This window comes from Oncorhynchus tshawytscha, linkage group LG24 (assembly GCF_018296145.1).
Source record: "Oncorhynchus tshawytscha isolate Ot180627B linkage group LG24, Otsh_v2.0, whole genome shotgun sequence".
NCBI classification, from domain to species: Eukaryota; Metazoa; Chordata; class Actinopteri; order Salmoniformes; family Salmonidae; genus Oncorhynchus; species Oncorhynchus tshawytscha.
Genome location: NC_056452.1, coordinates 14,006,229 through 14,034,136, shown reverse-complemented (window position 1 = coordinate 14,034,136; position 27,908 = coordinate 14,006,229). Strand labels below are relative to the sequence as shown.

At 42.6% G+C, this 27,908-nt stretch overlaps 1 protein-coding gene across 1 annotated transcript; it reads right to left on the bottom strand.

Annotated features, from left to right (window-relative positions):
- Positions 1-319: 319 nt before the first annotated feature.
- top2a (DNA topoisomerase II alpha) lies at positions 320-27,908 on the bottom strand. The gene is made up of 35 exons (XM_024386757.2): positions 27,695-27,908; positions 26,146-26,292; positions 25,822-25,912; positions 25,619-25,682; positions 24,218-24,363; positions 23,980-24,077; positions 23,634-23,846; positions 23,250-23,423; positions 22,909-23,010; positions 22,268-22,405; positions 22,001-22,139; positions 21,639-21,796; positions 20,110-20,235; positions 19,708-19,818; positions 19,267-19,372; positions 19,001-19,110; positions 17,659-17,751; positions 17,381-17,495; positions 15,601-15,722; positions 15,224-15,372; positions 14,722-14,953; positions 14,268-14,402; positions 13,773-13,973; positions 13,347-13,542; positions 12,972-13,069; positions 12,677-12,814; positions 11,633-11,716; positions 10,761-10,949; positions 10,462-10,591; positions 7,953-8,111; positions 5,414-5,576; positions 5,183-5,238; positions 4,957-5,070; positions 1,114-1,349; positions 320-892 (listed from the first exon to the last, which is right to left on the bottom strand). The coding sequence occupies exons 1-35, from the start codon at positions 27,710-27,712 to the stop codon at positions 761-763; spliced, it is 4,683 nt and encodes a 1,560-aa protein (XP_024242525.1). The 5' UTR covers positions 27,713-27,908; the 3' UTR covers positions 320-760.

The following is a 27,908-nucleotide window of genomic DNA, read 5'->3' as shown; positions in this document are numbered from 1 at the left end:
CCAAGCTCAACTTGATCAGGGGCCTGCTCGGGAGGATGTAACCTTACAGAACATCAGGATAGAAATGTATCATGCACAACGTGTGTAAGAGACTAGGGAATCATGTCAGCTCTATTCTTTCCATTTGTCTGCAATGTTGAACATTCCAAATCACCGAATACACTTCTGCTCATTTGCGATAAGAGCACATCTGTACTGAGATGTGTCAAAGCAAATAAATGGGAATGCTAAATTCCAAAGCTGTTAATTAAGCATTGCGTGATTTCAAATTTACATGGAACTCCTCCCAATTACGAACAAACACATAACCACCACATGATAACAAGCAACTACTTTATTTCCCAAAACAAATATAAAAAGACATCCAATTAAATATTTACATGACAAGACAGAACATGAATAAAAAGATGAAAACCGAAGACTGAACATATAACGAATAGGTTAAAACTAGTGAAATTATTCAGCATAACATTTGTCAAAGTTTGCCATTTGCAAGATGCGTGAGAATAATCCTTCATAGGACATCGTTTGTTATTAGCTTTTAAACAAGTATTATTTTTCTTCCAGGTATGATACAATTCTAATATAACCAGTCTTCTGTGCAAAAGCAATCAAGACTTCTAAATGTTACAAAGCAAAGCCATAAATGACCAAGCGGCAGTGAAGTATATAAAAACATTGATTCATTAAAAGGGACTTCAGTGGTAATATCCTTGATAACAGGAGACATTGACCATATAAGAGAACAGGATGCTCCAACCTAAAAGTCCTCATCAGAGTCTGAGTCAAAGTTGTAAGCGACGGGTTTCTTGGCACGGACTGCTTTGCTCCTGGGAGCCACAACCTCCTCATCTGATATATGGAAGCTCTCATCATCCCACACTTTTGTTTTCTACAAGGAGATGCAGGAAGAAGAAAACATCCAAATTGAAGTGAATTTATTTCAGAGTGAGGGATCTGACAAGGTGGGAGGGTGCAAACCTGAATTCATGGTTAACAAGCTTAGGTTGATATTTTCCAGCACCATGTCAATTGTAAAAAGTCTCAGGATATCATTGCATTATCAATAACTTTGCTCACATCAATGCTAGAACCGCCACGGTTTGGACTCACCTTGCTGGCGACGGTAGTCTTCTTGCCCTTGATGCGGGACATGAGGTCATCAGAGCTTCTGTCCGAGTCGTCACTGTCCAGGGCCTTGCGCTTGGCCGGCGCGGCCTTAGACGGGGCAGGGGCATTGGACGAGCCCCCCGAGTCGCTGGAGTCAAACGACGGGATCTTCTTGGTGGCGGTTTTGGAGGCTGGCTTGGGCTTGGACAGAGCATCCATGATGGACGGCTGCTTCGCATCTGGAGGGGATGATGGGGTTAGGAGTCTGTTCAGAATAATCCCTCAATATAACACCATCCAGGATATACAACATGTAAATATACAGTTAACTGCCAAAATAAAGGAAACACTTGAGTAAATGAGGGATACAAACTATATTGAAAGCAGGTGCTTCCACACAGGTGTGGTTCCCAAGTTAATTAACATTCAATCATTCTTACGTTCAATGTTCCCTCTTAATTATTTTGGGGCACTGAGCAAATTTTAGGTCCTACGAGCAGAAACTTGAATGTTGTGAGAATTTTGTGCAACTTCTGGTGCACATTTACAGTGAACATTGAAGCTGTACCCTTACAATTTAAGACAGTGGCCAATAGCCTATTCGAGCATAATGTAGTGCAAATCCAATAACATTCACATGGAAATGGCTTTAGATTACCATGATATAGCCTATATGTGGAGTTCAATGCAGGTCTACATTCCATGAGATTTTTTTTTTAACATTATGAAGAACTTTTTACTTGGTCTGTAACACCATAGGCCAAATTGGTAACTGTAAATTGCATCGTATGACTAACCACTATACAAAATACAATGAATTATTATTACCATACAGAGAATTAGACAATGTAGGCTACCCCTCTGTCTATTGGCTTATTTGCATATTCAAGCCTGTCTCAAAATACAAAACTGCCCCTTTAAGACGTAAACGGGCTTTTCAAAGACAACTTGAAAATGTAGCCTACACTTTTTGTGCTCTTGGAGGAAGTAGTAACTCCCAATTTCTGACCAATATACCCTTATCTATAACTGGGCTAATAATTCACTAACTATGAAAGAATATTAAGAAATGTGCACCTCCGATCCGAAAAGCACATTCACTGACAAGCTGATTGAAAGACCGCTCATCGGCTACCCCTGCCAATAGAATTATACTCTGTCGAGCTCTGGCTCAGCATACAACGAAATCAGACTCAATCCTGCAAAGCTCCATTTGTTGTTTTGAAAAGGGGCCGATATAATTAAGCAATAAGGCCCGAGGGGGTGTGGTATATGGTCAACATAATACAGCTAAGGGCTATTCTTACGCGCAACGCGGAGTGCCTGGTACAGCCCTTAGTTGTGGTATATTGGCCATATAACACAAACTCCGAGGTGCCATATCGCTATATTTCAACAGGTCACAAACATAATTAGAGCAGTAAAAATAAATAAATGTTGTCATACTCGTGGTATACGGCCTGATATATCACAGCTTTCAGGGTTCCATCCACCCAGTTGATAATGTTGATTTAATCACAGTAAAAAAATAAAAAAATACTGCAAAGTAACGGGGGGGAACTTAGTGAAGTAAAATTTCTTGCGTCTACCTGGCATTTCTGCGTGGTTTCCTGGAGGTGGTGCACGGCCACACACGCACGCAGCTTAGAGGGAACATTGCTTACGTTCATGTATAAAAATTCCCACTCTTTTGTCTACCATGGCTAGAAGAGCTCCGACTTCGAAAGAGGGGTCTCAGAGAAACATAAGGGGGGGGTTTAAAAAGCATGGACTCAAAGTAGGGCCCAAGCCAGATCTCAAATAACACGTTTTTAAATGAATATTACTAACAGCTTGTAAACTGCACAATTCTATCGCCGATGCTGAGAAGCAGGCTTTTAAAATGTTCCTTCTCAGGGCCCGAGACCCGGTATTTTTATTTATTTATTTATTTCACCTTTATTTAACCAGGTAGGCTAGTTGAGAACAAGTTCTCATTTACAACTGCGACCTGGCCAAGATAAAGCATAGCAGTGTGAGCAGACAACACAGAGTTACACATGGAATAAACAAATTAACAAGTCAATAACACAGTAGAAAACAAAGGGGGAGTCTATATACAATGTACAATGTGTGCAAAAGGCATGAGGAGGTAGACGAATAGTTACAATTTTGCAGATTAACACTGGAGTGATAAATGATCAGATGGTCATGTACAGGTAGAGATATTGGTGTGCAAAAGAGCAGAAAAGTAAATAAATAAAAACAGTATGGGGATGAGGTAGGTGAAAATGGGTGGGCTATTTACCAATAGACTATGTACAGCTGCAGCGATCGGTTAGCTGCTCAGATAGCTGATGTTTGAAGTTGGTGAGGGAGATAAAAAAGTCTCCAACTTCAGCGATTTTTGCAATTCGTTCCAGTCACAGGCAGCAGAGTACTGGAACGAAAGGCGGCCAAATGAGGTGTTGGCTTTAGGGATGATCAGTGAGATACACCTGCTGGAGCGCGTGCTACGGATGGGTGTTGCCATCGTGACCAGTGAACTGAGATAAGGCGGAGCTTTACCTAGCATGGACTTGTAGATGACCTGGAGCCAGTGGGTCTGGCGACGAATATGTAGCGAGGGCCAGCCGACTAGAGCATACAAGTCGCAGTGGTGGGTGGTATAAGGTGCTTTAGTGACAAAACGGATGGCACTGTGATATACTGCATCCAGTTTGCTGAGTAGAGTGTTGGAAGCCATTTTGTAGATGACATCGCCGAAGTCGAGGATTGGTAGGATAGTCAGTTTTACTAGGGTAAGCTTGGCGGCGTGAGTGAAGGAGGCTTTGTTGCGGAATAGAAAGCCGACTCTTGATTTGATTTTTGATTGGAGATGTTTGATATGAGTCTGGAAGGAGAGTTTGCAGTCTAGCCAGACACCTAGGTACTTATAGATGTCCACATATTCAAGGTCGGAACCATCCAGGGTGGTGATGCTAGTCGGGCATGCGGGTGCAGGCAGCGATCGGTTGAAAAGCATGCATTTGGTTTTACTAGCGTTTAAGAGCAGTTGGAGGCCACGGAAGGAGTGTTGTATGGCATTGAAGCTTGTTTGGAGGTTAGATAGCACACTGTCCAATGACGGGCCGAAAGTATATAGAATGGTGTCGTCTGCGTAGAGGTGGATCAGGGAATCGCCCGCAGCAAGAGCAACATCATTGATATACACAGAGAAAAGAGTCGGCCCGAGAATTGAACCCTGTGGTACCCCCATAGAGACTGCCAGAGGACCGGACAGCATGCCCTCCGATTTGACACACTGAACTCTGTCTGCAAAGTAATTGGTGAACCAGGCAAGGCAGTCATCCGAAAAACCGAGGCTACTGAGTCTGCCGATGAGAATATGGTGATTGACAGAGTCGAAAGCCTTGGCAAGGTCAATGAAGACGGCTGCACAGTACTGTCTTTTATCGATGGCGGTTATGATATCGTTTAGTACCTTGAGTGTGGCTGAGGTGCACCCGTGACCGGCTTGCTATCACAAAATGGGTCACCGGCCCTAAAAGTTTGAGAATCTCTGGTTTAAAGGTCGTGTCTGTCACAAGATCTCAACCCATTTGATCAATTATGGGAGTTTCTGGAGTAGCCGCCTGAGACAGCATTTCCCACCACCACCAAAAGATGAATTTTGTCAGGGAAGAATAGTGTCACATCCAGTTAATGCTGTTCTGGCGGTCTTGGTGGCCCAACGCCCTATTAAGACAGTTTGTGTTTCCTTTATTTTGACAGTTACCTGTACACGTTTTATTACTCATTGAAGCAGAAAGCTAATGTCACAACTACTGCAGTATTATCAGTACAGGGAGAGGTGTTCTATAGTACCTGCAGGCTTCTTCTTGGCGGTTGCTGTTTTCTTGGGAGCTGCTGGTTTCTTGGGAGCTGCCTTGGGTTTGGCTGCAGGCATAGAGGCCATCGCATCATCGCCATCAGACTGAGCTGCAGAACACAGAAACAAGTTTGGATTACATTTAACTGTGCTAGTCCAAGAATCACCTTAGTTGTCTGCCACAGTGTGCCATTGTGGTGGAAAGGTCTAGAATATACTTACAGCTGGATTTGCTTTTAGCTTCACTTACAGTCGCTGATTTGCTTTTCACCATCTTTCTATATGAAGAGATAGTTTGACTGGTGTCAGGATTCGCAATTAAATAAAAATGTGCAGAGTTTAGACTATTGCTTACATAGGCTTAACTCACTGCATTACCCCCAACAATTATCACCAGTGTCACCAGGCCTACAAAAAATTCCTGTTAAACTATACTGTTCATCATAGACTCACTTGGGCTCAGGGGCCTTAGGTGGTGGAGAGTCTGCCTCGCTATCGATCGCAGCGTTGGCCTCGGGGAAAAAGCAGTCGTCATCAACGGACGCCGCCTTCTCGGGGGAGCTCAGCCCACAGCCGAACTCATCCTCACTGCTGTCCAGGTTGTACTTCACAGCAGCTTTGGGAAAAGACAACACTTGTTGCATTATCACTGCATGAACACTAATCACAAACCCAGCTTGTTGTTGAAAAGTTGGTTAATACAGGTTTTTGATCAGAGGCACAAAGTGCGGCTAGCTGGCTACATTTTCTTTTCTTACTAATTAGGCCACCCAGCAACTTAGCAGCGATGAGACAAGACTAACTACCACAAAATTTGGGATTAAAAAAAGTTAGTGCAACACATGCTGTTAAGGGCAGGCATCCCTTTCTACTCCTGTAAAAAATAGCAACTGTTAGACAGCATGTTACTGTTAGGTTGTGCCAAAATAACAGCTTCCTGTATGGAAGTACGAGAGACATGGGAATGTCCTCAACATACAGTAAGTAATCAAGCTAAGTTCCGAGACAAGCCTAATCAGAAGTGAGTAGTACAGCTAATTACTCAGAGGAAGTGTCTGGAGTCTTCAAAGACCCCCAAATCATGAAACAGAACAAGCAGCCAGACATAACACTTGAGGCACCGGGACTGTCATATTGCCTGGTGGGCTTGATGAATTACACGCGAGCATGGGATGCCAATGAGCATATAAGTGACTGCTGGGTAACGCAATTGCCGATTTAGAACTGTTTGGGTGGTTTAGACTAGGGATGCGACAAATGGGAAACAAATTGTAATGTTTAAAACTGACATACGAAAAAGAAATCCACAGAATTATGCTCAGGGAAGTCTGCCTAGCTTTCGTTCTACTAAAATGTCTTGGTAAGTCACGATATACAGTGGGGAGAACAAGTATTTGATAACCTGCAAAATCGGCAGTGTTTCCTACTTACAAAGCATGTAGAGGTCTGTAATTTTTATCGTAGGTACAATTCAAATGTGAGAGACGGAATCTAAAACACTATCCCAACCGTGAAGCATGGAGGTGGAAACATCATTCTTTGGGGATGCTTTTCTGCAAAGGGGACAGGACAACTGCACCATATTGAGGGGAGGATGGATGGGGCCATATATCGCGAGATCTTGGCCAACAACAACCAGCATTGAAGATGGGTCGTGGCTGGGTCTTCCAGCATGACAACGCCCCAAAACACACAGCCAGGGCAACTAAGGAGTGGCTCCGTAAGAAGCATCTCAAGGTCCTGGAGTGGCCTAGCCAGTCTCCAGACCAGAACCCAATAGAAAATCTTTGGAGGGAGCTGAAAGTCCGTATTGCCCAGCGACAGCCCCGAAACCTGAAGGATCTGGAGAAGGTCTGTATGGAGGAGTGGGCCAAAATCCCTGCTGCAGTGTGTGCAAACCTGGTAAGGAAACGTATGATCTCTAATTGCAAACAAATGTTCTGCTTTTCTGATGTATCAAATACTTATGTCATGCAATAAAATGCAAATTAATAAAAAAATCTTACAAATGTGATTTTTTGGATTTTTGTTTTAGATTCCATCTCTCACAGTTGAAGTGTACCTAAAAATTACAGACCTCTACATGCTTTGTGAGTAGGAAAACCTGCAGTGTATCAAATACTTGTTCTCCCCACTGTATAACTTTAAACACCAATATCTCTACCTGTACATGACCATCTGATCATTTATCACTCCAGTGTTAATCTGCAAAATTGTAAATTATTCACCTACCTCCTCATGCCTTTTGCACACAATGTATATAGACTCCCCTTTTTTTTCTACTGTGTTATTGACTTGTTAATTGTTTACTCCATGTGTAACTGTTGTCTGTTCACACTGCTATGCTTTATCTTGGCCAGGTTGCAGTTGCAAATGAGAACTTGTTCTCAACTAGTCTACCTGGTTAAATAAAAGGTGGGGGGAAAAAAAAGAAGTGCTTTTTAAAAAAAAATTAAAGGAAAGAGGTGCGCGCAGGCAGGCTAGTATTGACAGTTCTGGTCACCTACCGATGGTGGTTAATACCGCTTCAGAAGGGGCATTGCTTTACAGACAAGTATAATGCCTCCAGAGAAAGTTGTGTCGGCGTTTAAAACGCCTACCATAACAGACAAACATGCCGTAGAGCTTTCAATGGGCCACATACCATTATATGTGAAACAGGTAATCTATACCGGGTAAACTATGGTAATTTCATGAGACAAACCCCCCCACCCATTCAGCAACAAAGAGTAGCCCATGCTCGCAAGACTGGCCCGAAGATAGCCTACTGTATGCCGGCGACATCAGTCCCATAGCCTAAACGAGTATTCTACATTCAATAGACCAAACACACTAGTGTCATTAATGAAGAGAGAGAGCAGGCAGGCCAGCGTGAGGGGCAGGTAGAACCGTGCGCATATGTCTTACTAATCTGCATCTCGCAATGTCTTATATGCCTCACAAATTCACCAAGTAGCAATTTTTGCCTCTTCCCCTCTGGGTAGTGTCTCACCTTTGGCTTTGCGTTTAGGTTTCTCCTTGGGTATCACTGGGTCAACATCCAGTGGAATCACCAATTCACTGTCTGACCCAGAATCGTCAGACCACGGGTTCCTCTTGGCCGCCATGGGCTTGAACGACAGGGTGGTCTGTTTGCCCAATGCCTTTGATACTGCAGGGGAATAGGGGCTTTGGTTAGTCAGTGAATCACAGATTATGTATGCAATAGAGGTCATTCTTGAATTTTGGCAGCATTTGTTTTTAAAATGTATTTGTGTATATCTTCCCATTCTAAAACCAACTAATATGGCAGCATATATATATATATATATATATATAATTTACTATTATGATAACATTGTGCCACCAGTAGGAGTAGTAACAGTGGTAACAATGACAAATTGAGGATTTTCTTAAGAGGCGACAGAAGCGCAAATCTAAGGTCATAAACCCTTACAAAACAGAATTCACTAAAGTGCTATGACTAATCTCCCAACGTTTCCTCTTCATTTAAATTAACACCAATGACACCATTTAGACACCAAATTATCAATGGAATCCTCTGGAGGGCCGAACCTAGAATGTATTATTTCCTCTACGTCAATATTAGCTAAAGTAGTCCTCTATACTAGAGGTCGACCGACTGATTTTCCAACGCCGATACCGATTATTGGAGGACCAAAGAACGCCGATACCGATTAAAATCGGCCGATTTTTACCATTTATTTGTAATAATGACTATTACAACAATACTGAATGAACACTTTATTTTAACTTAATATAATACATCAATACAATTTAGCCTCAATATTGAAACATGTTCAATTTGGTTTAAATAATGCAAAAACAAAGTGTTAGAAAGTAAAAAGTGCAATATGTGCCATGTAAAAAAATCTAAGTTCCTTGATCAGAACATGAGAACATATGAAAGCTGGAGGTTCCTTTTAAAATGAGTCTTCAATATTCCCAGGTAAGAAGTTTTAGGTTGTAGTTATTATATGAATTATAGGACTCTATACCATTTGTATTTCATATACCTTTAACTATTGGTATATCTTCTGTCCCTCGAAGCATCATTACCCATCGCTCCACAAAAGCCACAGCCCTTGCAGAGCAAGGGGAACCACTACTCCAAGTCTCAGAGCGAGTGAGGTCACCGATTGAAATGCTATTAGAGCACCCTGTTAGCGCACCCTGCTAACTAGCTAGCCATTTCACATGGGTTACAACAGCCTAATCTCAGGAGTTGATAGGCTTGAAGTCATAAACAGCTCAATGCTTGAAGCGTTGCAAAGAGCTGCTGGCAAAACGCACTAAAGTGCTGTTTGAATGAATGCGTACGAGCGTGCTGCTGCCTACCATCACTCAGTCAGACTGCTCTATCAAATCAGACTTAATTATAACACACAGAAATACGAGCCGTAGGTCATTAATCTGGAAACTATAATTTCAAAAACAAAACGTTTATTCTTTCAGTGAAATACGGAACCGTTCCGTATTTTATCTCACGGGTGGCATCCATCAGTCTAAATATTCCTGTTACATTGCACAACCTTCAATGTTATGTCATAATTACGTACATTTCTGGAAAATTAGTTTGCAACGAGCCAGGCGGCCCAAACGGTTGCATATACCCTGACTCTGCGTGCAATGAACGCAAGAGAAGCGACAATTTCACCTGGTTAATATTGCATGCTAACCTGGATTTCTTTTTTATACCTGTGTATTGATTTTAAGAAAGCATTGATGTTTATGGTTAGGTACAGTCGTGCAACAATTGTGCTTTTGTTAAATCATCCCCCATTTGGCGAAGTTGGCTTTCTTTGTTAGGAAGAAATAGTCTTCACACAGTTCGCAACGAGCCAGGCGGCCCAAACTGCTGCATATACCCTGACTCTGTTGCAAGAGAAGTGACAATTTCCCTAGTTAAAAGAAATTCATGTTAGCAGGCAATATTAACTAAATACGCAGGTTTAAAAATATATACTTGTGTATTGAATCCCCGAGCTGACAAGGTAAAAAGCTGTCTTTCTGCCCCTGAACAAGACAGTTAACCCACCGTTCCTAGGCCATCATTGAAAATAAGAATGTGTTCTTAACTGACTTGCCTAGTTAAAGGTGTAAAAATGTTAAAATCTTCCAAATCGGTGCCCAAAAATACCGATTTCCGATTGTTATGAAGTCGGCCCTAATTAAATCGGCCATTCCGATTAATCGGTCGACCTCTACTCGATACATCACTTATCGAATTTGATGCACCCTGTCTAGCTTTCATTTCCATGACTGTTAGCAAGCTGGACAGAGTGAAGAGACTAAATGTAGGTTCATTGAAACCATCTTAGTCAAACCACCCGCGGGCCTGGTTGAACATGCATGTTCAACACCCCTGATCTATATAATACATTTAAATACTTGTGTTAACTTCCCAGCATACAAAATAAATCCCCAAAACATGTCACTACACCTCTACTGGAAGCGGCCAATGGGGGATGATTCTGGTAAAATCAAATCATTATCCTCACCTTTGTTCTTGGCTGGTGCTTTAAGTGTCTTGGTCAGTCGCGCTCCCAGGCTAATCTCCTCAGCAGCAGCCGGCTCTCCGTTCTCTCCTCCATCCTCATCAAACTCCATCTTCATCACCACTTCCTCACCCTAAAAACAGACAAATATCAAAATTGAATTATATATAAATAAATAAAAAGTAATAGTCAATTACCATCTCCAACAAGTTCCTTTACCAGTGAACTACATAAAATCTAAAAATTATTATTGTAGTCTAGTTAGGGTTTAACACAAAAAAGGTTCCAGAAGAGGCACTGACCTTTTTGCCTTTCTTGACAACGGCCTTCCTGGTGGCCTCAGCCTTCATGGTGCTGGTAATGCGTGGGATGACACGGCGTCCCTGGGGTGTGGGCATGGTCTCCTGCTTCACCTTCACCACCTTGCCCTTGCCAGCCTTTCCCTTCACCACGGGCATGTTGTCGTTCTGCCGATCTTTCTCCTCCACACGCTGTGGAAGAAAACCCAGAGTCAAATATATTACGTGACAGTGATGATTACTTGACCCAGGTGTTATGAAATAACAGAACGTTACAGAATTATACTTGTTCTTATGGAATGAATGACTATTCATGGGTTGCACATTTCGTCACTATATTGTTTTGAATGTTTCTTTTATGGCCGATTTAGGACTGAGCATTCTACTCAATGAGCGCTGATTATTTGTCTGAGGCTTGGAAACACGATGACAATTAGTAGGAAAAACTTTGTCAATCTGGCGAAATCGCAATGATAGCATAGATGGAATAACTTTAGCTAGCTAGCAAAGATTCAGGGGACAGCACTGACTTCGCTAGCTAACGGCAACATTGACCTCTATAAAGTAAATTTGACGACAATGACGGAAAATTTGTTTCCTACTAATTATTTGCCAACTTTAGCACGGTCCTCATATTTCCAAGCCATCTGTAATTTGCACCAATATGACCCCGGAGGTCCATAGAACATTCATAACGATGGCCACGATGAGACCAACTGACGGAGGAGCAACCAATGAATAGTGTCGTTAGGGAATGACAAAATGTTATAGAATGAGTGGTGCCGTTATAACAGAAAGTTACAGGAAAGACAATGCTACAGAATGACAAAAGTGTTGTTACAGAATGACATATGTGACTGGTCATGTCGTATTACCTCCAGCTCCTCAGTGAAGGCAGCGAGGTCCTCCTTCCAGAGATCAGCTGGGGTCTTCTTCTTCACTGTGTTCAGTTCGGTCAGCTGCATGAGAGGAGCGAAGTTATGGCGATTTAGTGCATCAGTGATATTCTATCGATTTCATGGTTCAGTTATTGGCGTTAGAGCAGGCAGAAATTCGCACTGTGATAAAGTCGCTCACTACACTGGAAGATAACAGGAACATGACTGTTAGACTGCGAAAACACCTATAATACATGTCAGATTTCATAACTCTGGAGGTTGTCTTCTCTCCAATGAGCTATTGATAATTGTTTTGCAGCATTCCCAACTCCAGAAATGTGCCACTTAAAGGAGGGCTTTAATCCAGGGTGCATTGCATGGTACCATTGCCAGAGATATTAAAGGAAGGAGATAGGAATCCAATGAAGGAACGTATAACGTCATGCTGAGTCACGTGGCTGCTAAACTCGTCGCCAAAGTCAATGTATATGTTGAGAAATGTGCCTATTTTCCTAGAGTACACAATGTCACGATTCCAAAGCTATACGATACTACAGATAGCAAGTTAATTATCTCACATCTCTGAAAATATTTGTAATGCACTTCTTGTTGATGAAATCCATAGCAATATTGTTTTGAGCTAGCACCCAATAGCCTCCCCTTCACTCTGGAGAGAACTCATCGTCCCAGAATGCACTGCGTGGCCCATTGACGTAGCATGGGCAACGTTTCCCCATCTCCTCAAAAGTATCTGCCGTTACGAGTGTCGAACTACACTCGGACGAACATCGATCTGCAGGTTGAACATGGTGAGATGCTAGACTCTTAAATTAATAGCTGTAAAATTGCCTAAACTGCACTAACTAGCTACTTTAGATACCAATATTGTCTTTGGTATTACTGTGTAGCCATGTTTGCTTGCTACCTAGCCAACCCATAAAGAGCATTGCATTGTGGATTTTGTAGTCGACTTGAACTACAGACTCACGATGCTACAAACCAATTTATAAAACCAAAATGAAACATTAGTTCACAAATGACCTTGGCATCCCTCTGTTTGCACAGCTCCTCTTTCTTCTCCTTGGTGAGGTACCACATAGGCATGTTTAACAGGTAGTTGTAGTCTGGCCCAGTGGTGTCTTCCTCTTTGTCCTCATCATCCCCCGTTTCCTCCACAGTCTTCAATAGGGGAGACAAATAAAGTCAACTTACTTTCCTGGGTTAAAGCTACCATGTACGCTCATGATATCATAACTGTGGGTTGGATGTTGGATTATATGATAAAAGAAAAACAAATTAGGAGTATGGTCAGATATTGGGGAATTAAATTAACTACCGTGTCCTTCTCCTGAGCCTCTTTCCAGGCCTTGACGGGGTCGGAGTCGTAGCCCATTTCCGTCAGCATGAGGATCAGCTGTTTCTTTGGCTTGTTCTCTGGAGAAAGGGCGAGACAGACATACAATGGCTACCTTTAAAAAAAGCAAGAAACAAAATATCACCCAACCAGTGGCATGGGCTTTTCATGAAATTCACAGAAATAGTACAACAGCTAACATTACATTGCCTATGCCAATCTGAGGGTGAATGAAAACACAAGAGCATTGTGTGTGTGGGCTTGAACACAGAATCAACTGTTGGATGTTTGCAGATCTTACCCTATAGGTAAGCAAAAATAATTGTCATAGGGGAAGGAGACAGCGCTGATACCTACCGATGATCAGGGTTCCCTCAATCTTCTCCAAGATGAACCGGGCCTGGTTGGTGAGCTTGGCACTCTCTACCCCCAGCATGCCAGCCAGCCAGTCCTTTCTCAGAACGTAGTACTTCATCCTTAACTCAAAGAAATCCTTCAGCACATCTTGCACCAACTCATACTTCTTCAGGCTGCCCACATGGTCAAACAGCACCTGAGGGGCAAGGAGAGAGGTTATTCTGATAGATGTAAAACATCACATTGAATGTTCTGCTTGTCTACTGTCTTGTTGCAGTACTATATTTCTGGGGAATGAGTAGTACCCTTCAGAGTATCAATTTAAGACAAATGAAAACAATCATTACAAAATGGAGCCAGAAGTCAATAATTAATTATACATTATTCGAGGGAGTAGTAGCATGTTTGTGGTAGGGTGATCATTACCATTGAGTTGCAAGTGAGGGACTGCTGCAGCTTGAAGACCTTGTGCAGGCCAGCCGCCTCAGCCTCCCTCAGCCTCTCCTCTGTCATTGTGACCACGAAGCGCACCGTGGTGTCCGTGTGGTACTCCTTGTAGTCGGTGATGAGGGCCTGGACCTTCTCTGTGCCGTTCAGCATGGGCTCCAGCACGTTCTCCTTGTAGGTCTGAGGGAGAGGGGAAGACATGGAGAATTTACCTGGGTTGTGTTCAGTAGGTGGACATGTTTTTGAAACAGAGGTATAACCTGAACTTGTCAAATAAGAACAAGATTTACGTTTTCCGTTTGCAAAGGGCAAACAGATAACTAGATTCTAACCATTGTTGTTATGGATCCAAGGCACTACTATGCTACTGTATATTCATATAGCAGGACAGTGACTTGACACCGACTTCTATCAAGTAAAGATAAACTACCCAACTGATCCACCCAAGACCAGGGTATAAAACTATGTACCAACCTGTGTCCATGTCTTGACGGGTAGCTCAGAGATCTCGATGGTGGTGCTGTCGATGATGGCCACCTCTCCACTGTTCAGGTACTGATTCGTCATCAGTTGGTCAATGGTGCCTTTGAAACCCTTGTAGCCGGGGAGCTGAACAGAACAAGTAATTTTGTTTACATTTGAATCCTTGAGAAGGAAAGGTTTGATTGAGAACTTGATTGTAACAAAATGTCAATAAACTATAACTGGATCTGAAACTATGGGCTAATCCCAAACCTGCAAAGGAACAGTCACTAAAACATATTTTATCTAGATTTCACATCCGAAAGAAATACTGAGTATGGATTCTTGATTAGGCCTTGATTGACTCGTCCTGTACACATTCTGAACGCATAAAGGGCATTCGATCTTAAACCCATCCCAACTCCTAGCTCCCATTTATATAGGCCTTTAACGAATCTCCCCTCACCAAAGGCAGCGGCTCCTCCCCGTTCAGCATGCGGTGGATGTTATTGACGATCTCGCGGACGTCGAAGTTGGGGATGCGGCTTGCCCAGCCCGTGCCGATGCCGTCGGCGCCGTTCACTAGCACGGTGGGGATAATGGGGATGTACCACTCAGGCTCCACGCGTTGGTTGTCGTCATAGTTATACTTCAGCAGGTTGTCGTCCACCGCAGGGAAGAGTAGACGGGCCAGGGGGCTTTAGGGGGGGAGAGAGTAGTCTTACGTCACTGACAAACACGGCAGCCTGGCGAAGACAGTGGTCGAAACTGTGCAAATGTCAATCTCTGGAATTGAAGTGACCTCCTAAGCCCCCAGTCTATGTATCCTGAAGACCACAGCGGCCGCTTAGGCAAGTCACATTCTAAAAGCTTCATGTCTATGTAGTCGTCGCCAAGAAACTTCACAGAACCAAGTACGCTGCATCATTACAGAGAGTGGCATATCCAGAGCATGTTGTGGCGCTGACCTGAGCATGGTGAAGATGTAACGGGGGCTGGCAGAGTCCTTGCCACCGTGCAGCCGCGTGCCAAACTGACCCTGAGGCTGCAGCAGGTTCAAGTTGTTGCTGCCCACAAAGTTCTGGGCCAAGCCAACGATGGTCATCATGAGAGAGCCCTGACAGAGAGAGATACAGAGGATGACAGTCCATTCTGAAAGAGGTTGAAGACAAACTCTAGTCTACATGTTGTAATAGTCTTTTACCATGGTATGTCAGAAAAATGGTCACTTATTAATACCCTTATGAGTACAATACCGATCCAACAATAAACAAAATAGAAACCAACAAATTGAGTCGATATTGAAAGTTGTCACTACATTTCCCCACAGTTCACTGGGTCTCACCTCTCCATGGTGATAGGCTGACATCTCGGCCACGGAACCAGCCAGCTGAGCCACCTTCACCTCCCGCTTGTCATTCCTCTTGAAGCAGCAGAACAGCACCTTCCTCTGGCCCGGCTTCAGACCTGGGAGACACAACAGTATATCAGTTTTGATTGTGTGTATTTAGCTCTCCTAGTTGTCATGACTTTCTCCTTGGTGACTGAAAGCCAGCCAACCCCTCCCACCAGAGGAAGGGGGGAATTGCGCTGGTTTTAGGACTTAACGCCAGTTGTAAACTCTCTCACGCCCTGCAATATTGAACAAAGGAATGTGTTGTGTGTAGAGAAACTCTTGCCAAAACTTCATAAAAAGACAGGCACAATATATTTCAACAGCCGATGAGGGATGGAATATGGAAAATTAATGTCTATTTTGTGATGTCATTAAAAGTATCAGAAATACTGTAACTTAGCTGTAATGTTTCCACCCTATAGGATGTTCATACAATATGAAGAACGATGAAACGGTTTGAAAATATAGAAATTTGAGTTCAGTCTAATGAGAATGGTTTTTCAGGTCTGTTGCACACTAAACCACACCCATAATGAGGTCAGAGTTCGTGCCTACTTGATGGGACTGCCCTCCACGGCCAGAAGGCTTAATAGGACTAGCTGAGAATTTAAATAGACCAGAGAACAGTCCACAGGTTGAAGTGGTTAAAACTACCAGAAAGACCATAAAATGGTAAGACTGAAACTCAACGAGAGAAGGTGAAGACTAAAACATGCACCGTCTGCAGCTCTGCATGTGAAGGAGTCTAGGACAATTGACCAAGACGCTAGGGAAGAACAGTTCCCCCAACACCGTATGGTACATCTGATGTATCCTTCCAACAAACATTCAAGACAAAGAAGCCCACAACTATGACCTCTGGTGGACACCCAGAGACTTGCATCGAACTACTTCTCGTAGACGGACCGAGTGGTTTCAGAGACAGAGAAAGACATCTAAGCATAAATACATGTTGCATTTCTAATCCAAATGAGCGGTTGTTAGGGTGCCAAATATTCATATTTACAGTGAGCATAGTTTCTAAATGCATGTACGATAAGTGCTCGCTCTCCCTCTCTCCTGCTCTTTATCTTTCACCAGCCCTTTTCTGTTGGGTTAGTCCACTAGGGACTTTATCGCATTGTTAGTAATCAATAACCTATACCGTGTGAGTGTGTATCTGTGTGATTAGTTATTTATTTACTAAGGCAATTTGTGTATCGCTGATTCATCAATTTGGTTAGGGTTCGTGCAGATTTACGCAGTTACCACGGTGCGCTTCGTGGTCACAATGACAGAGGAGAGGCTGACGAGGTATTAATTAATAACTGACTTATTGATGTAAGAGATATTTATAATATATTTAGAGTTGAAGTTGGGAGGTAGTAACTCGTTAAACAACTATTCCTGTGGTGCCCAAAATTCCTGATGAGTTAATCGTTACTTTAAATCGAGTAATATTTAAATATAGTAGGTTATTATTCAATAAATAACAGTAATGATAGTTCAAGTCTATATAGTTAATGTTTCAAGTGGTATAGATTTATATATTTCCTGGATGAACTAAGTAACTGTTTATAGCGAAGAACTTTGGCTGGTGCAATGTAAAACCAACAAACAGTTGCAACAAAAAAGGTTGGTTCGCACAAAAAACATACTATTTTTTAAAATACATTTGTTGCAGCAGGCACTACCCTTTAACAGGTACTGTTTAAGGTCAACTTGAAATAACCCCATTTCCACCACTGACCATCGACCAGGCAGGGGAGGGACCTCTCGTTGTCTGAGTTAGAGAACATCACAAGCTCCTTGTTGACAAAATCATTGTAGGACAGGGACTTGGTCGCTTGACCATACAGGTACTCCTGGAACACAAAAAGACAGAAGGTGGTATGACTAGGCTCATAAAAATATAATTACTAGAATGAGCCACCCATCACGGAGCAGACTTTACTGGGAATATCTGTTCTACCAATTCCATTTCTATGGTTGGGCTGTCTAAAGGGTCAAAGGTCACTAGTGATTTACCTCAGGCAGGTTGTGCTCCCTGCGCTGGCGTCTGTTGACCATGAAGCTGGTCAGCCACTCTTTACGTTCCTCAATCTTTTTCTTGCTAAAGGCCTAGGGAGAAAAAAAAGGGTAAGACTCGATCACAGATGATGAAACTACCACTATAGGAATCATAAGCTAGGTTTCAAGCCAATTGGCGACAGATCGATGCCAGTCTGCTTGACTCATACGGCACGCCAAGTGACTCCATGCCTGTAGAAGCAAACCATTTTTGTGAATGGGGTGGTGTACAAACTGGCCACGGAACATACATTTCTCTCTCCTGACTGCATGTGCTGCTGCAGGACCAGGGTTTCCCAAACTCTGTCCTTTGTGCACCCAGGGAGGGGTCCCTATGGTTTTTGCCCTAGCACTACACACATCGGATACAAATAATCAAAGCTTGTTGATGAGTTGGTTATTTGAGTCAGCTGTGTAGTACCTGGGCAAAAAGAACATTAAAAAAAAGTTAACCCAGCGAGGCACCCAGGACAGTTTGGGAAACCCTGGCCTAGACAACCAAATAGTTGTTTGCTACAACAACTTGCTTGTTTCAGCAAGGCGCAACAAAGTCATCACATTGTAGTCCACGTTACAACAGAAAGGGACTCAACGACACGGATGCCCGGCCGTCCGGCCTTCAGTCAGCCATTTGTTCCACAAAGAAAGATTATCCATAACCATTGGTTACAGCCCTACCTATTGGTTTCGGTGCATTTTATTTGTCATTTCTGCATGTTCTAGACAGCAGTTCAGTGATCAATTGGACAGGCAGGTTATATGAAGCAATATCCCCCCCCCAATAATTTGTCAGCCAATCAAGTCACCAGCATTCAAATATTACCCTCAATATTTACTGGAAATTTGCATCAAGCTCATCACTTAACCACCATGAAGATAATTTTATTTCATATGCCCGTAAACTCTTGCTAAGTTGTACTACAACATGAACATATGATCACGTGACTCGTTTACCTTGAAATTGTTTATTTTATGCATTTGCAGTTTCCGCTGGAATTGTCACATAATTCATTTTACATACACAAAAAGATTCTACCATGTTGTCGACCGAACAAATTGTCTTCCGACATTTATGTAATTGTACCGACAAGTCATGTTTCCGTCACAACAACGCGAGGTAAACATGTTTTTATACGGCATGACTTCTCACATACAAATGTGGTTATAGACGGCGAAAGATTCTCCAATCAAAATATAAAGATCTGCTGATTGAGAAAGATCTTGGTTTGGTCATGGGAGTCGATTTCTTTTTATTCAACCTTTATACAGGGATTCAAACGAGGGTGAATGGCCAACGTACCAGGGTAATTGCCTCGTCGTCGACAGGTCCAGCGTACTTGAAGGGAATGCGATGTCTCTGCATGTCAGAGAAGTACTCCTTTGCTTCCTTCGAAGTGCTGGTACCCAAACCTGGATAGATACAGGTGGTGATGTTATAAGCACATCTAAATATATGGGGAGGGGGTTATGGTAAAAAATAAAATACACCTTAAGATTTGGGGCAGGTATGGGAAAAATACAAAGTGGCTGCTTACATGTTCAGCTTCACTACCACAGGGCACAAACCTTTGTAGTATTTTATTTTCCAAGATTTGATGTTGGGCTGTACGTCCTTCCACTCGTTGAACTCTGGGATGCTGTAAAAGGACAGCTCCTGCTTCTTGTTAGTGGCCTGGAAGAATTCAAAAATTGACATTTGACTGTTTGCTATACTTGATAATATTAACCGATCTCTATATTTGCAAAAACCTCAATGCTTGCTACTGTAAAACTATAATATAAATACAGTATGCATATGTTACAGTTATGAAATGTCACCAACAGATGGCACTGGAGTTGCATGTAAAGACTAGTTCAGGAAACTGTACAAGCAAGCTTCTATGTTGTCGACATGGCTGTATTTAATATAGCTGGATTAAAAATTGATGTTCACTATGGGGAGTTGCCTTGAAGAATCGCAGTGCCCAAAACAGCAACCGTCAGTCTCAACTGGACTGTACCATGTACCTTGATGATGGGGGTGATGAACTCCTCCAGGAAGTTGTGGCGTAGCAGTGAGGGCCAGTTGTGGTGGATGAAGTTGATAAGCAACCCCTTGATGTGGGAGCCATCCAGGTCCTGTCAAACAACCACACAGGAGAGCATCAATGATCTGAGGAATGTTCTGTCAGTGAGACAACTGGTATACTCTGACTAGGGCCATTAAGAGAAATTATTATTTCAGTTCTAGGAGTAGAGCTGCTTTACTGGCTAGGTCACCATTACAAAAGTATCTCAATCAATAGGACTTCATGACTAAATAAAGGTTACAGTTAAAAACAAAACATTCCAATGAGCTGCACAAATAAATGAGTTCACAGACAAAAAGCTCTAAATTCCACAGAGAAATTGCCAGTAGACAGTACAGACCTGATCGGTCATGATCATGAGTTTGCCGTAACGCAAGGACTTGAGGGATTCTGGGTCGCTGTAGTTCTTCTTGTACTGCAGCCCCAGGATCTTGATGACGTTGTTGATCTCAGCATTATCCATGATCTGACACAGGGGACACACAGGGATCAAACTATTAACAACTAGTTCAATAGTGGACGACCACAGCAGATGCGTAACATTCTAGAGGTTGAGGCCCTTTGTAAAACATATGGTGAGGATCGATTCACTCATTCATATATCTTTATGTACATATTCTTTATCCCTTTACACTTGTGTGTATAAGGTAGTAGTTTTGGAATTGTTAGGTTAGATTACTCGTTGGTTATTACTGTATTGTCGGAACTAGAAGCACAAGCATTTCGCTACACTCGCATTAACATCTGCTAACCATGTGTACCGTAATTGCTGGACTATTAAGCGCACCTGAATATAAACCGCACCCACTGAATTATTAAAAAAATATGTATTTTGTCCATAAATACGCCGCACATGTCTATAAGCCGCAGGTGCCTACCGGTACATTGAAACAAATTAACTTGGTCACTATCTTCCTCCTCCTGTGCACTGAAACCACTGAAGTCATCTCCTTCGGTGTCGGAGATGAATAGCCTCAGTATTGCTTCATCCGATGTTGGATTGTTTTCATTGTCGCTCTCGTCACTTTCACCCGGAGGCAACTACCCCGCTGAGCTCATGCTGCCCCTTCAACACGCAGCAGTCCAGCCTTTCGAAACCCGTTGATGATAGTGGATTTTTTGGCAATGCTCCACGCTGTCAGGACCCACTGGCAGACTTGACCATAAGTTGCTCTTCGCATGCAGCCCGTTTTAGTGAAGGATTTCTCCCCACTTGTCATCCAAGACTCCCACTGAACAAGGAGCGCCACCTTAAATGCACGATTTACACTGATGTCGAGTGGCTGCAAATACTTTGGGTCATCTGCTTTTCTTCCCTCTGAAAGTCTTTGTCTTTTTGCACTGAGTCAGTTCCTCACGCTGCTGTTTCCAACGTCGTATCATCGACTCATTAAGGCCAAGCTCCCGTGCAGCAGCTCTTTCCTTCTCCAACAGCCAGATCGATCGCCTTCAACTTGAAAGCTGCATCATATGCATTTCTCTGTGTCTTTGCCATGATGAGGGTGACAAAATTACTACCGTAATCAGAATGATGGGAAGTTTGAGCGCGCTCGATTTTACGTCACATTATGTGACGGTGCTCAGTTTTTTGGCGGCATGAATCTTGTGAAAGCGGGGGAAAAAAAATCCATAAATTAGCCGCGTCATTGTATAAACCGCGAGGTTCAAAGCGTGTGAATAAAGTAGCGGCTTATAGTCCAGCAATTACGGTATGTGACAAATACATTTGATTCAACACAGAACAAAAAAATTCCCCATAGCGATAATAAAGTCATTATCAATTGCAGTCCCAATTATGCCCAGCAGAGCCTTAGAGATATCTATCTAGTGATCACCAACTTCCAATTTTTTTTTTATGCCTGTTCTGACCTGCTTGTGAGTGGCTTCCCGCACGTTGAGCATTTTTCCCCTGAGAGGGAAGACTCCGTATCGGTCTCTGCCCACCACGCCCAGACCAGACACGGCCAGCGTCTTGGCCGAGTCTCCCTCCGTCAGGATCAGAGTGCAGCCGTTGGAGTTCTTGCCACCTGGTTGTAGAGAAACACAGCGACTTCACTATTTTGAATCGTATGACATCATTACTAAGTGTAAAACTTTACTAGATCAACAAGTTGATTGATTTGTTTTAAAACTGCAGATTATAAGTAACTAGAAGTGAACTAAGGGCTAACCTCTTAAGCGAAATCGTGACAGACTAGACTAAAATGCATATCATAACGAATGTGATTTACCTGCGTCGTTGGCGTCGTCCAGTTTGGGCACTCCCTTGATCTTGTTGTGCTTGACGGCAGAGCACTTCTTGTTGAGCTGCGTCTGGGCCTTGAACTTCACCCAGTTCATGATGCTCTCCACTATCCCACAGGAGTTGGCCTGGTTGACAGACAATAAGCCATGTACAAAATGATTCAATCCAAACAAGAGTATGATATTTTGTATGAGTGTCAATGGACTTTCTACAGAGAGAAGGAACAATGAACTTAAGGCTAGGCCTTGTTTACCTGTTTGATAAACTTGTCACTGAGGGGGCAGGTGGAACCGAAGCTCTTCTGCTGCAGGGTCATGTTCTCCTTGGTCTGGGAGTCGAAGGTAGGGTTCTCGATCAGGCAGTTGACAAAAATCCACATGTGGTTCTTCACCTGGGGAGAGGTGGACAAAGTACAAGCTCATTAAAATGGTCATGTTATGAAAATGTAATGGACAATACAGTTATCTTGTCATCTTTGATCAGCAAATATGGCATCTCAGGGAGACTGGGTCAGTTTGGTGGGGTACCTGGTCCTTTTTTTCTTAGCTTAGTAGGTAGACCCTGGCGATAGTGGGTTCAATTCCCGGGACCACACATACACAATTATATTTTTAACTTAAATAAAGGTTAAGTAGGCAAGTCAGTAAAAAGAAAAAGCTTATTTTACAATGACAGTCAAACCCTAACGACACCGGGCCAATTGTGCGCCGCCCTACAGGACTCCCAATCACGACCGGTTGTAATAGAGCCTGGGATCGAACCAGGGTCTGTAGTGGCACCTCTAGCACTGAGATGAAGTGCCTTAGACCGCTACGCCACTCGAGAGCCCTAAAAATGTATTTACGCACAGCTAAGTCACAGACATTTAGCAGACGTTTTTTAATCCAAATATACCTGGAAAGGCTTGACGACCACGCCAGCCTTGTTCTTCTTCTTGACAACTTCAATGATCTTGGAAGTCACCTGGTCTGCCACGTAGTCAGCATGTCTCCCACCCTGGGGCCAAAGAACAGGAACAGTCAGAAACCATGTATAGTAGTCCCACATATTTGTTTAATAATAAATAAAACCAAGTGGTTGGTAAGCCATAAGATTAAAATCCAAAACAATATTATCCAGTTAGAGTACATTCACAGTTGCATTTATCTTCCATACCGCAGCTCAATCCAAAACCCAACATTGTACACACACGTCACAACAAAACCACATGCCCCTTAGACCACGGTCCTTTTTACCTTGGTGGTGGCGATGCTGTTGACAAAGCTGACTTGCTGGAAGCCCTTCTCGCTCATTGTGAGGCACACCTCCCAGCGCTCACTCACCACCTCATGGACCACAACGAGGGGTGAGCCCAACTCATCCACCTTGTCCTTCAGGTACAGGTCCACGTAGCTCCGGAAACTTGTCACCTAGAGGGACAGAGAGATGTTGGTAATCAAAACCGACAAACATTGCAGTCCAACAGCATTTCAACCGTCAAAGGAATACATTTGGAGACGTCAGTATGGACAGATTGTCCTTTAACAGATGTTATCCTATTGTTAAAGTCACTATAGCGCAGAGTAATTTCTTAGTGTGGCAATCGCGCCTAGTTTACCACTATGTTAGCCTGCACTTACGGGTAGCCTCTTGCCATTGAGGAACACGCGGACTCCCTTGGTGGCACCGGCGATATCGTAAGCCCGTCGGGTCATGATGGCCACCGTGTCCTTGTCCAGGGTCTGCATCTTGAACTTGGACAGGTCCGGCTGGAAGGTGATACACGTGAACTCATCGCCGTCAAACGACCTGATCTTGTGCTCCCCAGCCCGCCCCATGTTGTCATACCACGTCTGCAGGGGCACAAAGAGAACAGGTAACAACAAATAGAATTAAGACTTCGGTAATAGGATACATCGTCACAAGCCTGAGCAGACTTCAAGAATTTGATGTGTATTGTAAGGTGCCGTTGGTAGTTTGACCAACCTGCTTGAAGGTTTTCTTGGACTCCTTGCAGGCAGTCTCCACGGTGAACTTGTTGCTGAAGATGTTGCAAAGCTTGGCACCATAGCCGTTGCGTCCACCTAAAGATGGAGTACAATAACATGTGAAGATAGATGGCAGGTTTTTAAAATAGGCAAGACTCCTATTGGAATGAGAGTACACTTTTTCTTGGAGAGTAAATAACGAGTGACAATAAGTGTCTGATTTAATTAAGTCTTACCGGTGACTTTCTTCTGGTCGTCGTCATAGTTACTGGAGGTGAGGAGCTGTCCGAAGATGAGAGCTGGCACATAGACCTTCTCCACCTTGTGCTCCACCACAGGGATGCCCTTCCCATTGTTCCACACACTGATGGAGTTGTTCTCACTGAAAAACACCAAGCACAAGCTCAGGTCACTTACAGTAAGGCCATACAAAGTTCATTAACTGTTTAACAAATTGCATGTTTCGAAAATTGAGACGCGCGAGCCAATAAAACACGTGACCCCTTGTAAAAGAAAATACTAAAGCAACCCTAGTACAAGACCTTACCAAGAGATTTTAGCCTTTTGGAATGACCAACACAGGGACCTCAGTTTGAGCCCTGGTCAGGGTACCCCCCCATATTAACTACAATGGTGTCAGGAGTTGGATAGCTCCATTGAAAGAATAGAAGAGTTTTAGGCACAGTTAATTTCAGAGGCATAGTGCCTGCATTGTTTATCATTTATGTAACAATTGAAAAAACAAAAAAAAACAATTGGGGCAGTAGGTAGCCTAGTGGTTAGAGCGTTGGACTCGTAACCGAAAGGTTGCAAGATCGAATCCCAGAACTGACAAAGTAAAAATCTGTTGTTCTACCCCTGAACAAGGCAGTTAACACACTGTTCCTAGGCTGTCATTGAAAATAAGAATTTGTTCTTAACTGACTTGCCTAGTTAAAAAAAAAAAATGCACTAAAGTAATTAAGCATATTCTCCCTATAACAAACTACTTCCATTCAGCTTGAATTCTACATTTAACACACCTCCCACTACCATACAAAGTTGAGCTGACGCAAGCACATTCTTCAGGAAATTGACCTTTTCTAGTTGTCATATTTAACTTACCTTAGAAGTGTTTACTTTGTGTGCTGACAAGAATCTATTGAGTTGCAATGTACCATAAATGTAATGCTCATATCAACCTGAAGTATCTATCTACAGAACAAGTTTTGCAGCCACATAATCCAAAAGGAAAACTACTGTTTGACAAATTATTTGGATTCACATGAATTGATTCACCGTGATTGAACCAAATCCTGACTACTGCCATCAGGGGAGAATGACTGCTCCCCTTTCATTAAAGCCACAGAAGTTGCTGCATGCATTTTTAGCACAAGACAGGATTCCCCATTACAGTGAACAGAAAAATGAACATAAGTGGAAATAATTGTATTTTTAAGTAGACAATCATGTGTACCAATAATTGTTTCTACTACACCAGATGCATTTCCTTCAACTGTTAAACAATTTTGTATAGCCCAATAGTGACATATACAGCATGGTATAATACACTTGAAAGTTTCCATTTCATAGGACAGCCGCCATCACTTCAGGATTCATATTAAACAGTATCATGTTTAATATACGAGAATACTCACGCATCAATGTTTACTTTAATGCAGGTCATGGTTTTATCTCTTTGCTTGTTATCGGCAGCATTCACTGTGGTTAGAAGGGAAATCGGAGAATAGGCACTTCACAATTTTGTAAGGGATTTTCATATGGTGAAGGTTTAACTGTACAATACACCATCCGTGAAATTAATACAGTAACATTACTCATTTAATAAGAGTTCACTCACCAAGGATCTCATCAAAGATCTTGTAGAGACCTGGTACAAAGGTCACATCTCGACAGTTCATTCCAACATCCTCATCAAACACCCACAATTGCTGGAGAGGAAAGTGAGTATGCGTTGGTGACAATTCTAACAATAAACAGGAAACAGCAACCATTGTTTGTGTTCTAAAGATAAGCATTGTCTGCTTATATTTTACTCTAATTTGACACCCCTGCCCCACAATCAAATGTGTGTATGACTCTAAACAAACAGGGCTCTGAGTTTTCAGGGAGAATATTGACGTAGTGTGGTACTTGTTTGATAAGGTAGCATGGCACTAGTTACTTGTGTGACAGGCTCCACAGAGCCAATGTAGGTGTCTGGACGTAGCAGAATGTGCTCCAGCTGAGTCTTTTTCTGGTAGATCCTTTCCACCGACAGGCGGTTAGGGTCCTTCTTGGTCTTCTCTACCGCCTTGTTCTCAAACAAGCTCTGTGTGAAATAAAACAAATTTTAAAAAAAAAAAAATAAAAAAAAAGGGGGGTTAGGCACAACATAGCTAGGCTAGGGAGTGTTTGCCCTATATGCAAGGCCACCACTGCAAAATAAAACATGCTAAAAAGATTATCCTCCCACCCATCGGCTCTCCTTTAGTTGTTGGCTTAATTTAAGTAACATTCGGTCTTATGTAGAGATGACCACTCATCCAAATGGACGTTAGTATTCGATTACTCAGGCGAGTATTTGGGGGGAAGGATTCCTCTAAAATGATCTGTGACATTGCTACATTGCCTACAAGGATATAAACATGGCAAATGGTCTAAAACAGTTTTATACTGTTTTTATGCGTGCGCCCCATAAAAAAAGCACCACCTGTAGCCTACACATTTTGCTTGTTGTTACTGTTCTTAATTGACTTGCCTAGTTAAAGAAAAGTTCAACAATGTGAACTTTGTTTGTCAATAAAAGCAGCGCCACAGTCGGAGGATCCATGTGTAGCAAGTGAAGTGGGAGATTTCTAAAAAATAAAATAAAAAGCTAAATGGAATTAATTTGGCCACAATGCTCAACTAACAGGTAGGTAGCCTGTACGTTGCACAGGGAGCGCAGCAAAAATATCTACTTTAGCTATAGCTGGCTAGTAAAGCTAGTTAGCTAGCTTCTGACAACGAGTTGACTCAGCCAAGACAGGCACTAGATGGCATGATCGTTAAGTTATGGCTGCACGAAGTTTGTCTAACTAGCGCGAGTCGGTTTGGCTACTATCTCCCTCCATGCCATACCGTAAAGTAACGCACTAGCCCTAGCTCTTCTATCGCCCCTCCCCCGCCCTTCTGATGAAACAAGCAGAGGGCACAAGCTCCCTGGAGTCGTTCGAGCAAATCTCACAAGTACATTGTTTGTTTTTTTAAATTAAAACGTTATTCGAAATACTTTAGTTTCAAATGACCATCAGACTAGACGTAACACGGTAAACGTAAATCTGTAACAGTCTAAGTAATATGATATGTTACGTTTGGTATGGTTACGTAAGTCTTATGTACTTCTGAAAAGTAACATTGTGGACTGAATGGGACAACTCTGGTTGGCGTAATCACTGACTGGCCTATTTTTTAGTATAACTAGCTAACGTCCCTGTCGCTAAATCTCAGCCTCATTGTTCTATCCGTGTGTCTTACTGAGGCGACTAGTTAGCTACCTAGCTTACATTACTTTAAGGTCAATCATAGTTACCCAGCTAACTACCACTTACAAGCTAGCTAAAATGTAGTAAGTCATTAAAAAAGCCATAAATTTAAAAATGGAAAGAAATGTATTTTGCATGAGAGTGTGTAACGTTACATCGTGTTTGTAGTCTATCGTATCGACAATATGAACGTGTTAGCTATCTTACCTTCAATGGTGCAGACATGCTTCTGCTGTATTCTGTTCCTGAAGCTTGATAACTTGAATTTTCTAAGCCTCTGACAAATTTATCTAGCTAGTTTTTATATCCGTAAACGTTATTCACTTTCTGTCCCTAATATTTACAACCTCTAACGGGCGCTTGTTTTTCCTTTGCTCATAACGTTTGAAATGTTCAAACTTCGAACGTTCTTCCTCCCGCC

Excerpts from the sequence above, each read along its gene's own strand:
- top2a (XM_024386757.2), bottom strand. Across the intron at positions 24,078-24,217 it reads CGACCAGAAGAAAGTCACCG|GTGGACGCAACGGCTATGGT; the intron begins GTAAGACTTAAT and ends CTCCATCTTTAG. Across the intron at positions 15,373-15,600 it reads CAGCCTATCACCATGGAGAG|GGCTCTCTCATGATGACCAT; the intron begins GTGAGACCCAGT and ends TCTCTCTGTCAG.